Source organism: Anoplophora glabripennis, unplaced genomic scaffold, assembly GCF_000390285.2.
Source record: "Anoplophora glabripennis isolate ALB-LARVAE unplaced genomic scaffold, Agla_2.0 scaffold162, whole genome shotgun sequence".
NCBI lineage: Eukaryota > Metazoa > Arthropoda > Insecta > Coleoptera > Cerambycidae > Anoplophora > Anoplophora glabripennis.
The window spans coordinates 215,386-235,336 of NW_019416272.1; the positions used below are offsets into that span (position 1 = coordinate 215,386).

General features: G+C 31.8%; 1 protein-coding gene across 1 annotated transcript; it reads left to right on the plus strand.

Annotated features, from left to right (window-relative positions):
• The first annotated feature begins 5,377 nt into the window (after positions 1-5,377).
• LOC108908681 (ATP-dependent RNA helicase ddx24) lies at positions 5,378-18,485 on the plus strand. Its single transcript, XM_018712798.2, has 10 exons — positions 5,378-5,623; positions 5,702-6,011; positions 6,224-6,409; positions 6,494-6,631; positions 6,720-6,873; positions 8,670-8,962; positions 11,681-11,903; positions 11,965-12,194; positions 12,248-12,419; positions 18,010-18,485. Exons 1-10 carry the CDS (start codon positions 5,495-5,497, stop codon positions 18,386-18,388), a joined length of 2,214 nt encoding a protein of 737 aa, XP_018568314.1. The 5' UTR covers positions 5,378-5,494; the 3' UTR covers positions 18,389-18,485.
• The last annotated feature ends 1,466 nt before the right edge of the window (positions 18,486-19,951 follow it).

The following is a 19,951-nucleotide window of genomic DNA, read 5'->3' on the forward strand; positions in this document are numbered from 1 at the left end:
TCCATGATGCAGAAAAAAATCAAAAGCCAAATGGCAAAAAGAGCATTGGAGAAGCCGTTAATACTACAATTTTTTTTCTTTCTGCATCAATTTTATTATTATTATTATTCAATGGTATTATGTCGTTAATTCCTTGTAAAATTTGCTTTGGGCATTAACATTCCTAAAAAAATTTTGACAAAGCCTTTGGCTAAATGTCGCGATTTACTTAATCTAATTTAAAAATAATTACATTATATTAGAACATAGAAAATAAAACAAACTTGAGAAATCAATAATAAAAATTAATAAGTGAACTGAATATGTTCGAAAATAAACCACATATTTTGTGTTAAAGGCAAGTCCATAATAAAAAAATATATTTTAAATTCAAATGGTAGAACTAATTTGTTAGACGTTACACAGAAACATGTGTATCAAAGCCCAGTAAATGAAATTTGTAATACATGTAAATCAAAAGATAATTCGTTTCAGATTTAAACTTGGTTTAATCGTTAGTTTAAGCAAAAAGAAATAATATTTCCCAAAGGGTATCAGTTTAAAATAACAAGATCATTGTTTAAACAATGATTATAATGTAAAATTTACCAAAAATTGAGTTTTTTAGCTGTATTAAAAAGCGCTCTCCAACAGGAGTTTTTGCTTTTGTTTGTATTTATAGGCTTTCAAAAAACGCTTCATTTGAGACCTGCTAAATAAAAATCCATTAACAATTTGTTTAAATAATTGCAAAAAAATATTTTTCAAAAATATGCGAAAAATTTTTTTTTTACAAAATTAATTATTAATTAATTATTGCAAAATGGATCATGCAGTTGTTATTATTTTCATGCGCTACCCCAAATTAAAAAAAAACGTTCAAATTGGTCCACAATTACCGGAGAAATCCCAAAATTTTCGGGCAGTTAAGATTTGAAGTCTCGGAACGTTTCTATCTTATTTCTCCCACCACATTCCAGGTGTAAAAATGTCTTCGAGGACGTTTTTTAAAGAGTTAAAAATTACTGTAAAATGTATGTTTTTCAATATCTTTAACGATTATTAAGGGGATTTATTCCCGAAATTTCAAGTCTTAATGTTTATAAATAAAAAGTTATGAATTAAAAGAAAACGCTATTTCGGCTAAAAATTGTCCTAGAACGAATATCAAAGCGGCTTTAAAAAATTTTCATTCTTTGCAAAGTTATTAACGAAAAACCTTATAAACAAATTACACTATTTGTTTATACGTCGTTTTGAGGAGGTTAGCCTATGAAATTATAATTTCCAATTGCATATCTTGAAAATATAAGTCAAGACGAAACAAATGAGCCCTCATAAGGCCCTTTATTATAACGCTAACAACCGCGTTTTACAATTGAAAAAATGCTATTTCTAATAAACAAATGCAAAAACTCGTAAAAAAATAAATATTTTTTACCAAATTTTCAGGGTTTCTTAAGCGTAACAAAATAGGTACAACTTTTACTGCAGTTTAGAGACGATTTATGCTCTTTTCTTCTATTTATAGCAAGTTCAAATTTCACTGGTTTTTTGCAATTATTTAAATAAATTGTTAATGGATTTTAATTTAGCAGGTCCCAAATGAAGCATTTTTTGAAAACCTATAAGTATAAACAAAAGCAAAAACTCCTGTTGGAGAGCGCTTTCTAATACAGTTAAAAAACTCCATTTTTGGTAATTTTTACATTATAATCATTGTTTAAACAATGATTTTGTTGTTTTAAACTGACACTTTTTGGGAAATATTATTTCTTTTTGCCTAAACTAACGATTAAACCAAGTTTCAATCTGAAACAAATTTTTTTACAATTTTTTTTTTATTTACTGGGCTATCAATCATGTGAATCATTCAAAGATATTGTAACAAATATGTTTTAATTTAATAACAAATCGGTCAATGTCACATATTCGAAGCATTTTGCAATTTCATAAATCAAAAATTGTATCAAAATATGAACCATACATGTGCGAAAAGGAAGTAGTGCGTCAATTTTTTTTAACCAAAATTACATGAAAAATATATCGGTATAGGACATTTTGCATAAAATTTCAAATGAACATCTTAAAAACAATCTGTTTAACAAATTTATTTAAAATGAAACTGAAATAAGCACCTAAAATAAAAAACATAAGGAAAGTCCTATTATTTTCACTCAACGAATCTGAAGTTAACAGCTCGACCTACTTTTTTCATAACACCCTGCGTCTCAGAACCATTTCGATTTTTTCCCCAGCAATTTGCTAGGATCTTTTTTGCAAAAACTTTTACTTTTACAAAAACCTTTTTTTATATTTTGAACAAATTTAAATTATTAGTTTTCGCAATGCAAAATTCATGTAACAATTGTTTTTGTTGTGGGAAAAGTTACTTAAGTAAGTAAACATAGTTAGGTCACTGTAACCACTATATTTAAAAAGTTGTGTAACTTTATATAAGGAGTTATTTAAAAATATTAGAAAATAGTAGGCTGATAGTGTAAATAATAAATTATGTAAGTAAGTGCTTCTAAAGGTCCCTAAATTTCAAGTGTCAGATAATTTGTGTATAGTACCATCAATAACAATTAGTAAAAAGATGGTTGCTGACTGAAAAACATTGGGGGCCTGATATTTCACACCTAATAGTTCCTTTTTGTATAAAGCATCGGTTTTAATATGTTTGGGTTGAAAATGTATAAATTTTTGTAATTAATTTGTTGGAATGTTTTTAAAATGAATCTAAGTAAAATTAGATAGTGGGAAATGAATGAAGAATACCTATCTATATATTAATTAAAGGGACAAACAAGCATCTATCAAAATGTACAAATATCTCAGAAATATTTACAAACTATTAATGGTCTAATTTTTAAAATGCATAATATTTCCGTACCGTAAAATACATTATGTAGAAAACCATATTTGTTTGTCTCTTTAATATTGCCTCCAATTATAACAACAGATATGTACTTGTATAATTTAGAAGGCTGCCAGAAATCACAAATGACCTTATATTCTAATTGTACAGTATTTGATGTAATACTTATGGTCTTTAAATTTGAATTTCGCTTATTCTAGTTGGACCAACATTATTCTACCTATACCTAAGTAATACGCCTACCTATTTATAATGCATTTAATATTTTTCATAACCCTTTCATAAAAATTACTTAAGTAAACGGTGTACACGTTACGATAAGGATATTGCTGTATGGTAAGTACTGATAATTCATAGATTAGCAAGGGATAGATACTGTGAAATAGGTAGTACATTTTAAACATTTCGTTATTCATTTGTAATATACGCCTATCTCTAATTTAATAAAATGTTTATATTTTTGTTGTGTGCAATTAGTTTTAATAATGACATCCTATTTTAAATTGTTATGGATATTATGTATAAAATACTTCTTTGACTGAAGATTTTAGTAGACATAGGTCAGAATTGTTAAAGTTTTACATGTTACACTGTAGTTCTTGAATAAAGGATATAAATTATGTTTTTTCTTTAAATTAATGATTTAATAATAGTTGTAGTAAGTTGTATGTTCTTTGATGTTCACTACACTTTTTGTGGAAATTGAGGTTTGTCATGGTGGTTCGTATTTTCTAAACAAGCAAAAATATCAAGAATGCTTTTTTCGTATCTTGCAAATTAAGGTATGTTTACTCTTACGCAAAATAACATTTTTGTGTTTTTGATCCACCCTGTACAACAAAATTGAAGTTCATCATGGTGATTCGTATTTTCTAAACAAGTAAAAATTTTTATCAAGATGACTTTTTTGTATCTTTCACTTTTTGGTTCACTTGTCTTCTTGTAAACTCAATCCGCATCAGACATACTGTATATGTATTATTTGGTCTTTTTTCAACTCGGTTACAATTACCCTAGATCAAAGATCTTATTCATTCATAAAAATTAATATATTCACCTATATAATAAAAATAAAATGTGTTCTGCTGCTATCTCGTTTTTTTAAAAACCGAATCGAAGAGTGTTGTAGAATATAGATTAGATTAGATTAGAGTTAGAGAAGTGCAAATGGTTTGTCTATTCCTCGTTCCCTTCCCTTCTCCCTGCTCTTGCTAAGTGAAGAACACTTTGTCTATGGTGGAGAATCAACCTCGACAGACTGACACTATCCCAGGAACCTATCTCCTGGAATCGACAAACACGATACCTGGGCGTGACGATGGACCAGCGTCTCACGTGGAAACCGCACATCGTGGAGACGGTGGCGCGAGCGAAGACCACCAGGGCTAGGCTCTATCCCTTACTCAAAGGTGGAAACACCCTCAGTTTAAGGAATAAGCGAACGCTTATCAAGGTGGTACTTCAACCGCAGCTAACCTACGCCTCCACGGCGTGGGGTCACGCGGCAAAAAGCCACTTAAAGTCATTACAGGCTGTGGAAAACATAGCCCTCCGCACGGCCACCGACGCGCCCTGGTACGTAAGAAACACTGACATATTACGAGACTTACAATACACAAACGCTACACAGACAATAAGACAAAACGCGGAGAAACGATTTGACGTAGCCGCTAGACATGACAATCCCCTCCTCAGGCAAGCCGTTGACTACGTACCCGACGTGACCGACAAACACAAAAGACCTAGACACCAACTTTTTGACCCTGGGTGACCACCCCAATGACCCCCCCCCTGCCCGCTAACCTTTTCTGTTTCAGAGACAGCCAGGATCAAGAAACGAAGACAACGACACACACACACACACACACACATACACACCCCCCATACCCTCCTTAACCCTCCCCTCCCGCGCTAGCCTAAGGGCCACCTTAGCAAAGCGCATCCCAGGCTGCATAGCCGCACTACCCTACCCAACCATACCACACATAAACATGACACTACCCCCGGGGTTTACACAGACGAGCCGGCGAAGCAAGAAGAGCGCCAGAAGAAAGGGCCCTAGCCGGCGGGGCCCAGCCAGGACAAAAGGAGGTCCCACAAAGCGCCTACACCGGCCGCATTTGCGGTCGGGGTAGACGACGGATGGGGCCCACCTACGAAGGCAGTCCAGGCCTACACGAGATGAGGCAGGATAAAGAGGGATAATCCCCCTCGATCCCAAATCATTGAGGCCAATTTCTAGCCATGGAATAATGGCGAGTGGAGAATCGAGTCGAGCTCGAATCGAGTGTCACCGTGTGTTTAGTTCTTTTCGTTTACTTCAAACTAGACGTTGAACGTTGAACAATTGCTGAACTAGTTCACTACAGGGAGCAGCTCATTTGTGCTCGTAACGTCGTAACTAATTCGTTTACGAGAATTGCACACCTCTACTCCGAGTCTCCGAGACCTTAGAATATCTTAACCCTCTGGGTGAAGGCCAAAAAAGAAGAAGAAGGAGAGGCCCGAGACTATAACCTCAAATGATCAAAAACAGATGTAAAATGTTAGGTTAATTTAATATAATTTATTTAAATTTAATATTACAACCACAGCTGAGCCAGAAAGTTTAATTTTAAATAAAATATCAAAAATATGGCGGCCATAAAAAGTAATTGGAAGCCTGTTGAAATAGATAGTTGTGTACTTACAGGAGGCGTAGACGGATTGATTGGAATAGAAGTATGCACAGATTATGATGCAAATAACTTTCAATTTATAAAGGTAAACACTTTTTTATATTAGTTTTAATTTTATAATTTAATTACTTTCAGCGTTCATTTTATTATCGTAATGTTACAGAAAAGTAAACATAAATTATCGAAGAACGATAAAAGTCCTATCAAGAAGAAAAAGAAGAGAGTTAAAGAAACACCTGAGGAAAATTTTAATACACAAGAGGGGAAACAAGACATATTCTCTCCATCTAAATTTGGAAATACATCTCGGATGATCGAAGAAAATTCGGCATCACAATCTGATCAGACAGATTTAAATTTGGAAGCATGGAATAGTTTCAATTTGCCACAGTCACTATTGGATGCTTTAAAGGATATGAACTTTACGCAACCAACTCAAATACAAGCTTTAACTTTACCTGCTGCACTTTTAGGTAAATATCTTTTTAGTAGACAAAATGAATACTGTAACTAGGCGGGTAGCTAGGGGGGAGCAGGAGTGAGCACAGCTCCCCCTAGAGAGCCCGATGCCCACTCCATAAATACTGGTCGGACTAGCTGGCCCTTTAAGAACCACCCCACCCCACCCCACCCTACCTATGTCCATGACTTTAGCCCCAATTAACCATAATTTGATTTGTGTTAGGAAGAAGAGATATATTAGGAGCTGCTGAAACTGGTAGTGGTAAGACTTTGGCTTTTGGGTTACCAATCCTTTCCGGCATATTAAAAGTGAAAGAACAGGCCGAAACATTCGACCAAACAGAACAAGACAGTTCTGATTCAGAAGAATCAGAGTTTGAAATAGATGGAAATGAAATAGATGAAAAAGGTAGGTGATAATCATTTAACAAGTTCAAAATTTTATTAATATCTAAAAAATATGTTGCTACCATTAATTACTTAATATTTTTAGGAATGGGGTGTATTAAATCGGTTAATATTAATGTCAAAGAACAGTCAGTGAAGCCATTATATGCTTTGATTTTAACTCCTACTAGAGAACTAGCAATGCAAATAAAGAATCACTTGACTGTAGTAGCAAAATATACAGGTAACTTTAAAACTAGCAAATATAAGTATTTTTTGATTGTTTTTATTTGCCAAAGTTAAGACGTAAATGTATCATTTTAATTTGGCAGGCATAAATATAACTGTAGTTGTCGGAGGAATGGCTGCCGTTAAACAAGAACGTATCTTATCTAAAGGCCCAGAGATCGTAGTGGCAACACCCGGACGGTTGTGGGAATTAGTACAGCAGGGAAATCCTCACCTGTCACAAATAGATAATATAAGGTAACATTTTAAAGTAGTATGTATATTATTAATTAATTAATGAACGCCATGAAATTGATGTTGCTTTTCAATTATGCCAGAAATTTAGTTTCTCGAGTAACAAACATTACTGGCCATTGAAGGCAACTTGGCTAATTTCAAGCAACAAGTATCTCACTGTGGCACTGTGATGTATGTTTAGTAGTAGTCTCGGTAGTAGTAGTAACTGTTTAGGGAAGTTATATATATCTTAACAAGCAAACAACACATTATTAATGCGGTAATGCAATTGTATGTAAAATCAACACGTGTATATGTTCATCATATTCATTACACATTTTTTATTTGCGCTTAATACGATTAATTACACCAGAAGTGTTAAAAATAAAAAATTGGCAGTGAATTATGACAACTTCTCATTCAGCTCACATGATTCTGCACTAAATATAGAATGTTTTTTGTGTCAGACTGTAGTTTTATGGATAGAGAATCAAATGCAAAGCGTCATATCAGAAGGGCGTATGAACCAAATCTGAAGTTTTACAAGAAATAAAAAAAACGTTTTAGAAATCAAGATTTAGAATGAATTTGTTGATTTTGCCAATATAATAAGACCAATACATTATAGTTCATTGGAGACATTTAACATCCAGTAAAATGCCAACATGTAATTGATTTCCGGCTCATGTGCCCTTCTGATATTAGGATGTTCGAGAAACGTGAATTAAATTTATTTAAATAAGCGTATAGTATACAAATATATGTTTCATTAATACAGTAATTGTATTAATACCAACTAAAATTTGTTACATTTAATTTCGGTGCGTTTTCGTTGTTCTCGTACTTATTGTCGAGACGTCTCGTCATCAAATTCTTCATCATCGGAATTTTGGGAAGTATTTATTACTGACAAAGAAACATAAAAATATTTATATTCTGGAGGAATTACTGCATCTTTGCCTTGGCACATAAATTGTTATACTTTTAATTTATTTATGGAAAGTTTTTCAGAATATAGCGATGTTATAACATTGACCGGGTTTTTAGGACACTTACAAAACACCAAAAACAACACAAACATTCACAAGTTTAACCAAATTTAAGGTTATATGAAATTTACCGAATCAGGTGAGGACGTATAAGCCAATACTGTCTAGCAGGCGTAAAAGAAATACAGAAGTATTAGGAGGGTATGAGCATATGCCTTTCTGATATTATAGTTTTGCAAAATTGGTTCATACGCCTAAGTAAAATGCGTTAGATTAGAGTGTTGATGTTTATGAATATATTACGACCTTCTGATATATTAAGTGAATCGATTAAATGTGGACATATGCCCTAAAAACCCAAAACCGACTATAGTGGCTCTTACGCCCTTCTGATATGACGCCCTCGATATAAAAATTAGAAGGCTAATTTGTCAGAACCATAGAAGAATATTGCATATCTGCAGCTAAATCTTTCAGAAATATTGTTGACACATTTAATTCCGTTCTTTTACTTAATCATTTGTTCACCCAAACATATTTCTTTTCTTTTTATTAAGGTAATCACATAAAATTGAATATTGAAATTACATGACTAACACCAGCACATCCAGCTCTGTTATTTGTAATTTTGGATGGCAACTTTATTTGATTAATTGAAATCCACAATCGTAAGTGTGATTATGTTAAAGCAAGCATATTAAACAAAGCACTTTCATGGCGTGATCAAGTTAAAATGTCCTTTGCACTCAACGTTAAGATGTTGCTATGTCGAAATATTGTCAAAGTAAATTAATAAATTTGTTGTTAGTGACATTTGATGATTCGCAGGTTTTTGGCCATCGATGAGACAGACAGAATGTTGGAAAGAGGACATTTCCAAGAATTGCACGATTTACTAGAACGCATAAATTTTGACGAGATAAAAAAGAAGCAACGGCAAAACTTTGTGTTTTCCGCTACTTTAACGTTAGTGCATGAACTACCAAGACATTTGAAAAATAAAAGTAAACTTACTAAGTCGAAAAAAATCCATGATATGACTCCAGAGCAGAAACTGAAGAAAATAGTTGAAATGTTGGGCATTACGGAACCAAAAGTTGTAGATATAACCCAAGGAACAGGTAAATATGTAGATATACAGGCTATCCCGATTTATAAATGTACAGGTCATAATAACTATAAGTAAATGCAGTTCTAATTTTTTTTATTAAATTGAACCCAAATCTGCTAAGATTATTGTAGGTACAAATTTTCTAAAAAATGTAACTTTTTTTTAATCTAATACCGTAATACCAATTTTTGTAAAGATGTCATATTTTAATTTTTCATATAAATTTAAAAATGTAATCTATACTCTGCGGTAGAAATTATAGAGAGTGACTCATTGCTAGCTTTTGATCTAGTAAGGGGGATGAAGCGTGCCGGGAACGAAAATCCATTGGCGTGTCTGCGTAAAAGGCAACAAGATATAGAAAATATTGAAAAAAGATAATAAAACATAACATCTAATATTTTTTTACGGTTTGCTATAACCGGCACTTTGATCCATTTTAATTATTACAGCATTTTAAAACGTCCTTGTTGTGTTTTTTTAATTTATAAGTTTATTATAGCCATGGAATTAGACCCCTCATCTACGCTTATGCTATGACGTTTCTCAGGACGGATAAATCAAGTCCGTTTACACCCAATAAAAAAAAATTTCCCTATTCCCTACCAAGTGCAAAAGACAGATAGAATATAGATCGACGTTCAGTGTATAGACGATTATAGAGTCTGTCGATGTGCGTAACGAGCGGCACAAAGATAAATAATATTGAACCGTATTAAAATCATTTTATATTTTATACGCATTATGGTAATAGTGTTTTTATATTATGTCTGAATCACTCTCTATAATTTCGACCGCGAAGTATAGTATATTTTCATTGTTTTAAATTATTTTTTAACCTATTTAATTTTTTTCCTATTAAAGTCGAAATATAGGGAAATTTGTACTTTTGCCCACTGTTTAAACTAGTTTTTGTACAATTAAGAAGAGAACGCATTAGGCGATCGCGGTCTCGTGGCATTGCGGTCCGTTCTGGGCTAAGCTGAGCACTGTCTTTTCCAAAATTAGTCGCATTTGGCAATCGTACACAATCCTGCTTGTGCTCTTCTTTAAATAGTTGAGGTATTATTTTAGTAGTTAAAAAAATTAGTTATATGGAAGAGGAAACTCATCTCGATCACATCGCGGTCTCCTCCTTTAGCGTCTAATTATTAAAATAAAAAATCACTTTTGACCAAACCAAGAAGTGTAGATTAATGTCGTATGTTAGATTTATATGAGAAAATATTATATTTGAATGAAGAAATATTTGGTCTGATTTTAAAAATCAAAAGGTTTGTGTTAATGGCTCTAAAAACTGACAACTTTTTCAACGTCTACCATGTTACACCCAATTATTATTTTTAAATTTTTAATTAGAGTAATATACTGGGTGGGCCATTTACCATGAGACAAAATAATATCTTGGTTGCACTCGATTATTTCGAAAATAGTTTCAGACAAAAATTGTAGGGCACTGAGGGTGCCATTGAAAGGTCCATATTATGACTTGTTCTTATTAGAATTTTGAGACAGCGGATTACTTTGTTGGGATCATTTTTTTTAAAATGTTTCATACAAAAGTCGTAGGATGAAAAGAGGGCCCTCTTGGCATGACCTTGACCTTGATTTCAAGGTCGTTTAAAGATCAAATTCAAAATTTTAATTCATTGCCAATGTTTCGGTGTTATTTTACACCATCCTCAGGGCTCGAAATTTGAAGTATCTTTTATCCAACTTAACAGTTCTAAATATTAAGAAGATGGCATCTAGATACTTATATGTGTATTTATAATTCATGGAACAATTTCAATGCGGTTTTCTTTCACAGTAAAAATTGTTGTAACGTCTTAGGTACTGTTCAGCAGAATGACCATTCATTCATTTAGTTTTACAATAAGATATAAATTGAGGTGCTTGTTTTCGGTAAGTCCCATCACCTCTCACCATTTTCAAGGTCATGTCAAGATAGCCCCCTTTTCACCCTAGAATTTTTGTATGAAACATTTAAACAAAAAGTGCTCCCAGCAAGGTACTCCGTTGTCTCAAGATTCTTGGTTTTTTTTTTGTTTTTTATACCCAAAATATGGGTTAAAACGAAAAAATAATAAGAACAAAAAGTTTTTTTTTCGTTCGTTAATTGAAATCTGTTGTAAAAAATTGGGTGTTTCCATTAAAAAAAATCAACTTCCGGTCTAAAACACAACATCCGGTTTAGACCAGAAGTGGGTCTTTCAATGGCCCCATCGGTGCCCTACAATTTTTGTCTGAAACTTTTTTTTGAAATAATCGAGTCCAACCGAGATATTATTTTGTCTCAAGATAAATGTCCCGCCCGGTATATATATTTTTTTACGTATTTTGATAAGAAATTTTTTCCAAATCTGATAATACACAATGACTTAATTTTTGTGTAATATTTGTATACGTATGCAAAAATACTTGTTATTAATTTGAGCACTTCAACGAAGTCTTGAAATGTGCCGTGAAAACAATCAAATCGTTATAGAGATAAACGTCAGATCAAGTAGAAAATATTATCGTTCTATTCAATAAAAATTGGCAGTCATATGTCATTAAGGTAGAAGTTGTAACAAAAAATATTACTAAATATCAGTTTATAGTATTTTTAAAGCCATTAACGCTAATCTTTTATTTTTCAAAATAGAACCAAAAATAGAGGAATTGAAGTCTGGCATTTTCTACAAGGCACCCAGTATAAAAAATATAATTTCGTTATTATAAATAGGAACATCGGGAACTCTCACCGAATGTAAAATAACGTGTGGGATAGAAGAAAAGGATTATTATGTCTACTACTTTCTAAAGAGACATCCCGGAAGAACCTTAATATTTTGTAATTCGATTGGTTGTGTAAAAAGACTATCCACGTTATTAACTTTATTAGAGTGTCACCCTTTGCCTCTCCATGCCTCTATGCAACAAAGGCAAAGACTCAAAAATCTCGAAAGGTAACCGCTTGTTCTGTTTTATTAAAAAAATGATTATCAATGTAATTATTATTACGAACAGGTTTAGAGACACTGAAGACTCGATACTTGTGGCTACGGATGTAGCAGCACGAGGATTAGACATTCCTTTCGTTGAAAATGTTTTGCATTATCAGACACCAAGAACAAGCGAAAGTTATGTTCACCGATCGGGAAGGACAGCTAGAGCGTCTCGACAAGGGATCACAATTCTACTGATTGAACCGAACGAAGTACAGAGTTACTTACGGCTATGCAAAACTTTACAAAAAGGTAAGTATCTTTGGAACCTTGAAATGACGGCCTTTTCATAATGTACTTTAAAGATGAGGATTTGCCAACGTTTCCGATACAAGATCAATATCTAAAGGCAGTTAAAGATAGAGTTAATTTAGCTAGGGAATTGGATAAATTGCAGTTGCAAGTCAGAAAGGCTAATTCTGAAGCTGGATGGTTCCAGAAAGCTGCAGAGGAAATGGATATCATTGTTGATGATTCGTATCCTTTATCATAATGCATCAATGTTGTATTACTAAGTATAAATTGTCTAAATAGAGGTTGTAAACTACAATGTGTCAGAAATGAGGGACCGTTTTCCTCTTCCGAGTTTAAGAATATTTTACTTTTAACTAGGGGTATTTTTGAATAGGGGTCATATTTATACCAAAAATACCTTTGACATTTAAAAACTTGTCAAACATATTTAAACATAACATATTTAATCCGAACATTAAACATATTCGAGGAGAAAAATTTATGTTTCTTTTTTCAAATTTTTAGTTTTTTGTAGTTTTTTTCATACCTCGCCACTGGACAGACTAATGTGAGCTTAAACAACGACATGCGATAGCTGCTAGTGATTACCCCATTAGGTATAAACTCTTAAATAAATCTCATCTTTTTTCATTCATGAATAATATACAGGGTGGGCCATTGGAAACTTTCCACCCCAATTTTTTTGGTTTAAAAAAAAAACTTGGGAAAACCCTTGGACACGTTGACTTTTGATTTGAGGGGGAACTATTTTTCAGTTTTTTTCATCCCCGTAGCTTTAACCCCCTAGCTGGGGAGAGAAGAACCCCCAAATTTGAATAGGGGATAGGGGTCGTGCCATACCTTTTTAAAGGTCTCATCGAGTTCTTTATGACCCTACAATTTTGCCTCATTATTTTTATCTGTAACGAAATGACAGTTCGTCAAAATAAAAATAAATAAAAATACTTACTAATTTATTAGTTAGATCTACACGTGAACTTTATCTAACAAATTGTTCAAAATGTCCCCCATTAACATCCATGCAATAATAAAATCGATTCTCTATCTCTTCTCTAACATTCTGCAACATATCGGCAGTTATCCTATGACAATTCCTCAACGAAAATTTTAGAGGTCATTGGATTGGCCGTAGGGGATCTATTGAGTGGCCTGCAAGGTACCCTGATCTTTCCTGTCTAGACTTCTTTCTCTGGGGCCATTTGATGTCTACATTTTATAAAACACACCCAGCTTCTCTTCAAGTTCTGCAAGGACGCATAACTGTAGAATGTCAAAGGATAACTGCCGATATGTTGCAGAATGTTAGAGAAGAGATAGAGAATCGATTTTATTATTGCATGGATGTTAATGACGGACATTTTGAACAGTTTGTTAGATAAAGTTCACGTGTAGACTTGATTAATAAATTAGTAAGTATTTTTTGTTTATTTGTTTATTTTTATTTTGACAGGCTGTCATTTTGTTATGGATAAAAATAATGAGGCGAAATTGTAGGGTCATAAAGAACTCAACGAGACGTTTAATAAGAGGTATGTTGTTCTCTCCCCAGCTAGGGGGTTAAAGCTACGGGTATGAAAAAAACTGAAAAATAGTTCCCCCTCAAATCAAAAGTTGATGTGCCTGAACGTTTTCCTGGATTTTTATTTTAAACTAAAAAAACCGGGGTGGAAAGTTTCAATCGGCCCATTGGTCTGGATATTAAACCGAAAAACGAAGACAGCAAGTTTTAGGGGTGATTTCATATCGATACGACATAAATCATTTTATCCAAAAATTCTTCCTAAGGGAGGTAGTGCTCTTTGAAGATGGCTCTTTGACATTGGTTTTTTTTAATTGTTCCGATCGCTGTTTATCTAGAAGGATCAAACTTAGTTATCTCACACAGAAAGTCGCAAAATTACCTACCTCCTGTGTTACATCTCATAAATTTATAAACTCTAAACTAAAATAAAGGTAATAAAATAAAGCTGTGGTATATTCAGCCATCCTCGTTTTGCCAGATTAGTGTTGGATATTTGTTTTTTGCCCATCTAGTGTGCTGTTGTCATATCACATCAGGTGGATTGATATTATGTAGTTCACCTAAACTAGGGTAATAGTCATGGTGAGATTCACAAACTAAACACAATGCTTTGTATGTATAATAATACATGAATATAATTACATCCAACATGGAAAAAATAAATATCAATTCATTCCCGGGAGCATAGCTGTGTCAGTTACACTTTTATTAGAAAATTGTGGCACATCACTGAAAAAACAAATTTTTGTCATTTTTTAACGAAAGTGATCTCTTGATTTTTTGGTGTAGCTTTTACCGTTTTGATATAAATTAGTATTTCAAAAAGATATGTTGTGATCAATTTGAAATTATACAGGATATTACACATGTCAAAAGTGAAGAAACGTTTTCCTAGCACAGATTTAGGGATATTTTCTTGTAAAGCCCTCGTTTTGCAATACAGAGTGTTAAAGTTTTCAAAAAGAAAAGGTATCAAGACATTGATCAAAAGATAAACATTTTTAAGATAGTAAAAGATGCATCTAAAAATGTATTGAAGTAGAGAAATGCCTTTTTGTACAAATTTTGTAAAATCATTTAAATCTGCATTTATCTAAATATCTTAAAATCACTAATTTGTACCAAATTGGTAAATGTCGTGAAAAAAGCCAACAAATTTTTTTCATTAAATAAAAAATTGAATTTGGAATAAAAAAATCCAATGACATATGAGACCATTTCAGGAAAATGTAACAATATACTTTAAATCTGCGTCACCGGTTTCACTTGATACTTATTTTTTTCTCGTTCAATGCCATTATACATGGCTGGAAAATCCACATGGTCCATCTGCATTTACATGAGAGCGACAAAGTAAAGTAAAGAAATCCATGCGATAGAAAAGGATGGCTATAGTGATGATGTTTCATAATCTGAATAGTCACCGCCCGTTTTAGGTTAGAAGTGGGAGTGACTATTATTCAGTTTATGAAACGTCTTCAATATAGCCATCCTTGTCTATCGCACGGATTTCTTTACTTTACTTTGTCGCTCTCATGTAAAGGCAGATGGACCATGTGGATTTTCCAGTTGTGTATATATCTAATTTACACAATCAAAAAAAGTTCACAAATTAATTCATAAATTAGAAGTTGAGATATTTATTGAAAATATTACTACAAAGTCAAACTTTTTAATGTAATTACTCAGTAGGGCCAAATTTGAACATTAATATTTACTTATAAATTATAATTTTAATAAATGGGGTTTATTATGTATATTTTTACTACAGTTCTTTATCTTCTGCTTGTTTTACGACAAGAATGAGATTGGGAGTGATAAGGAAAAATCGCCCAAAAATCAAAACCAATTTAAATGAGGTTTAATGGTTTTTATTTTTGAGTATCGTATTTACAAATATATAACCAATGATTTTTATAACAGTATTATATCTATATTAAAATATAAGTAGAGATTACAGCTAGTTCTATTCTTACATTGAAGACAATTTTATGTATTACACATAACAATTAATGCAAGGTCAAAAAATTTATCAGTTTGTGTAAAATTGCTATAAGAAATATTTGTGATGAGAATTATTATTTAAAAATTGTAAAATCTAAAAAGATTCTAAATGTACAGTTGTTTTTTTAATTTGATTTTATTTAAAAAAAATATATTCACTAGAAAAATAAGAAGTTTGAGATTACATTTCAAATGATCTTTTGTAAATATGTACATACACGAGTACAAACATATAACTCATCTATTTACATGTTTGAACTTAAAAATGTTACCTGTCTTGATAAGATATGTGGAAAATCATTTTTATTATTAAAAAACGCTTGGAAGATTAACTTGTGGCACACATTTTTTTATGTTATACAAGAGTTCTATGACGATAGAATTTGCAGTTAAGTAAAATTGTGAAATACCTATATAAATGTTGAATTTGTCTAAAAGAGCATAAATTACTATTATTTTATTCTCGTATTGAACACACAAAATTTCCTTTTAAAAAATATATTATTAACTATCATATTTTTACATTACTAATATACATAAATTCAAAAATTTTTTCCTAAAAACGTTATAAGATTTATTTTGATTTTAATCAGCTTAATACCTTTATAATAATGTAAATAATATACGGGTGCTAATAATAGAATATACTTACGTTTTAAATGAAAATAAAGAGTAAATATTAGTCGCATTAATCTAGTTACAAATATTTTTTTGAAACTATCGTTTCAGATTGTAATTTTTTTTAAAAGTATATTTTTACAGTGCTATTTTTAAAACTTGACATAGGCCAACTTTTTTATTTGAAAACTAGTAACTTCCAAATGCAAAGTTGTAGGAAATAACTTGACTAAGAAAAATTTACAAATAATTCTTTCCGGTGTTGCCAGATTTCTGCAGTAGCTACTAAAACGATATTTTTTTAAATGGCAACACCATATTTTTTTTTAACATAATTTGACAAACCTTCAAATTCTAAATAGAAAATGTTATGTCACATTTCTTTGTTGGAGCATCCGTTTTAGAACAATCAGTAAAAACAACGAAAATAATCTGTAGTCGGCAGAAACTAAAAGAAGCTAACATAGTAATAGTAGGTCTTGGAAATTAAACAAAAATTGTATTGTTTGAAAGGAGCTACCATTATTGTGCTGTCATTGTGTTATTTGACAGCTGTTTATTTGAATGTGTATAAAAATAACGTTTTAATTCAGTTGCTAAGATGATTTTGATCATTTTGCGGATCCTTGGGCATACTCTACCAGTTGTTTTTAGTTTCATTAAGTTACATCTTAAAAACTCCGGATTTGGAAGAGGCTTATCGGGATGTCTTGCATGGAATTCAGCGCACGCATTGCATAAACTTAAGCCACCAACATGAAGGGAAATTCATTCAACTTTCTCTTGAGGCTTAAATAATTTAGCAATTGAATTAAAACATTATTTTTTATACACATTCAAATATAACAGCTGTTAAATAACACAATAATAAGTACAATTATGATGGCTCCTTTAAAATAGCTCAATTTTTGTTTAATTTCTAAGACCTCCTATGCTATGTTACCTTCTTTTAGTTCCTGCCGATTACAGATTATTTTCGTTGTTTTTGCTGATTGTTCTAAAACAACTAGTCCAATAAAGAAATGTGACATAACAGTTATTATGTTAAAAAAATAAGGTGTTGCTTTTAAAAAAAATATTGTTTTAGCAGCTACTGCAGAAATCTGGCAACACCGGAGAGAATTATTTGTAAATTTCTCTTAATCAAGTTATTTCCTATAACTTTGCATTCGGAAGTAGGTACTTTTGGAAGTCTATCATTTCAAATAAAAAAGTTGGCCTATGTCAGGTTTTAAAAAATAGCACTGTATATAATTTTGTTCCACTAATTTTATTAACGCCATTTCCAAGGAGACTACCTGGTGAAAGCAAAATGTTGAACCAAGAAAATATTTATATGTACATCATTTTTAGTTTTATTTTGGATAATTATTTATTACCAGGTATTTACTAGATATTGCTGGTGTAATTCAATGCTAGTTCTAGTAGTTGTTTCCCGCAATATCAACAGTTAGGAATATTATCTGTGAGGTTAGATATTTTTCGCATACTTAGATTTCTGGTATCGAAATACATTGTCTTCACTTGATAAAATAAAAATATTTGAATTTATTTGATTTAGCTTAATACCTAATCTTAAATTTGGTTGAAGAAAACTTTCCTTCATTTTAGACACAGTGTAGTATTACGCTCTATATTGATCAAGTTTTTCCTTAATTTATCATTTAGTGCGAGAAAATATGATACCAAAGAAGCTGAGCAGGGCAAAAAGTTAGCTGATTTGAAAAGGAAACAATTAATATCTCTTTTAGCGACACCGATATTTCCAAAGGGATTCAGCGGGAAGTATCCATTATTGTCAGAAGAGTTACCGAACATATTTACCCGCAATGAATTTAGAGAAGAAAAGGCCATAGATGCCATGAAAAATGCCATAGAGATAAACGCGAAGGAGAAAAAGAGAACTGTGCCTTTGTACAAACAAAAAAAGGGAGCCGCTGTTAAAAGAAGTAATGCTGTAACTATAAAGTTGTCCAAAAATGTGAAAGGTAAAGATGAGTTGAAGAAGTCGAGGTTTAGAAAAAAAGGCAGGAGGAAGTCTCATTAAATATTTAGCTCAGTTTAATACTAAAACATATTTCTTATTGAATAACAAATTGTTTTGTATTTCTAAATGCAAATTTTGTGTTAATTTTTTTTTTCAAATAAAAATTTAAAAAAAATCTTGTTAATTGTGTTGTTTATTATATCAACCTATATCTTGAACCAAATATTAAAAAAGGCAATAAAAATTTGTATGGAGGACAATGTTCTATATTTTTTTATAAGAATTATACAGGGTGTCCCTCATGGCTTGGCCTACTACGTTTTTTAAATCTTAACACAAATTCAATTAAAAATTAATTTTGTAAGAGAAAGTATAAGTTGGTACAGGAATTCATTTGTTTTCCACTTACTGTGTACGTTTAAATCCGGGTATTCTCTAATGTATTTGATTGTGATAGTCTGACATTTCTGTGTGAAGTCAGTGGCATTACCAAGAAATAAACATAAAAATTATGCCAAAATAAAATTACCCAGTATGGAAGCTGTAAGAATCAATTTATTTTATACAATTGACTTTCAATATGCAGGGTCAGTAGGGTCATGGCCCAGGGGACCTTCAAGAGTGTCGGCCACCAACTTTCAGTAGTGTACACTCTTATGTATTCATTAACTTCATTTGTGCCTGCATTCTCCGCCTGGTATAATGTTAAGTAATAATTAAAAAAATAATAATGGGGCCATTTAGAATTAATTACAATTTTAAAACAATCGACTGAACAAATTAAGCAATTATGGAAAATTAACAAGAAATGACAATGTTACGGAAATTCAAGTCAACTGAAATGGGGATAAATCAATTTACATGAAACAAAATTTGCATGGTACTTATAAAGTATTTATCTCAATGAACAAAAATTTTTTAACAAAAAAACTGATTGAATGATTTATATTTTCTGACCCTCTTCTTTTCTTCCCTCTTGCTTGTGCTGTAACAGTTTTCAAAATACTCATTGGTGTCACTGTTTTGAATTAATTGTAGCAATTGTTCAAGTTTCATCAGTCTTAAGTCAATGAAACATTTTTTTGTTAATTTTAACACCCTGTATCTCAAAAATCAGTTTCTGTAGACCCTAAGCTCAAAAAATTTTTGGTATAAAATGAGCCAAAGAATAACAATCTTCTGAAGTTGACATAGACTTATTAAAAAACATCCTGTATATATGCACACCCTTACATATATAATTTATTTGTCTGTGTGGTGCTGCAAATATTAAAAGAGACCCAAAACATTTTCCTAATTTGTGAAGAAAACTCCAGAACTGGTTTTGGTCAGGAGCGTCACTATTTCTTAATACGTTCCTGTATCGTCCGTTCACCACATACTTCTATCCTCATCCTCATCTATAGAAGTATGTGCCGTTCACACGTTAGGACTGTTGGGTATTGGTATTATTCATTAAAAATTAATCCATTTTTCTATTTTAAAAGTCTGAAAACCACTATAAAATTGAGTTATTGGTTATTGGGCATTTGTAATATAATATAAAGATCTAAGTGTCTCAGTGCCTATACCCTAACAAAACTAAGTAGATGTAGGGTAGGTATGCTTGTTTTTAATGTTTCC

Bases quoted from the DNA above. Each gene is read 5' to 3' on its own strand.
- LOC108908681 (XM_018712798.2), top strand. From the start codon at position 5,495: ATGGCGGCCATAAAAAGTAATTGGAAGCCTGTTGAAATAGATAGTTGT. The intron at 6,012-6,223 runs GTAAATATCTTT...GATTTGTGTTAG, and splicing joins TTTACCTGCTGCACTTTTAG to GAAGAAGAGATATATTAGGA. The intron at 6,410-6,493 runs GTAGGTGATAAT...TAATATTTTTAG, and splicing joins AAATGAAATAGATGAAAAAG to GAATGGGGTGTATTAAATCG.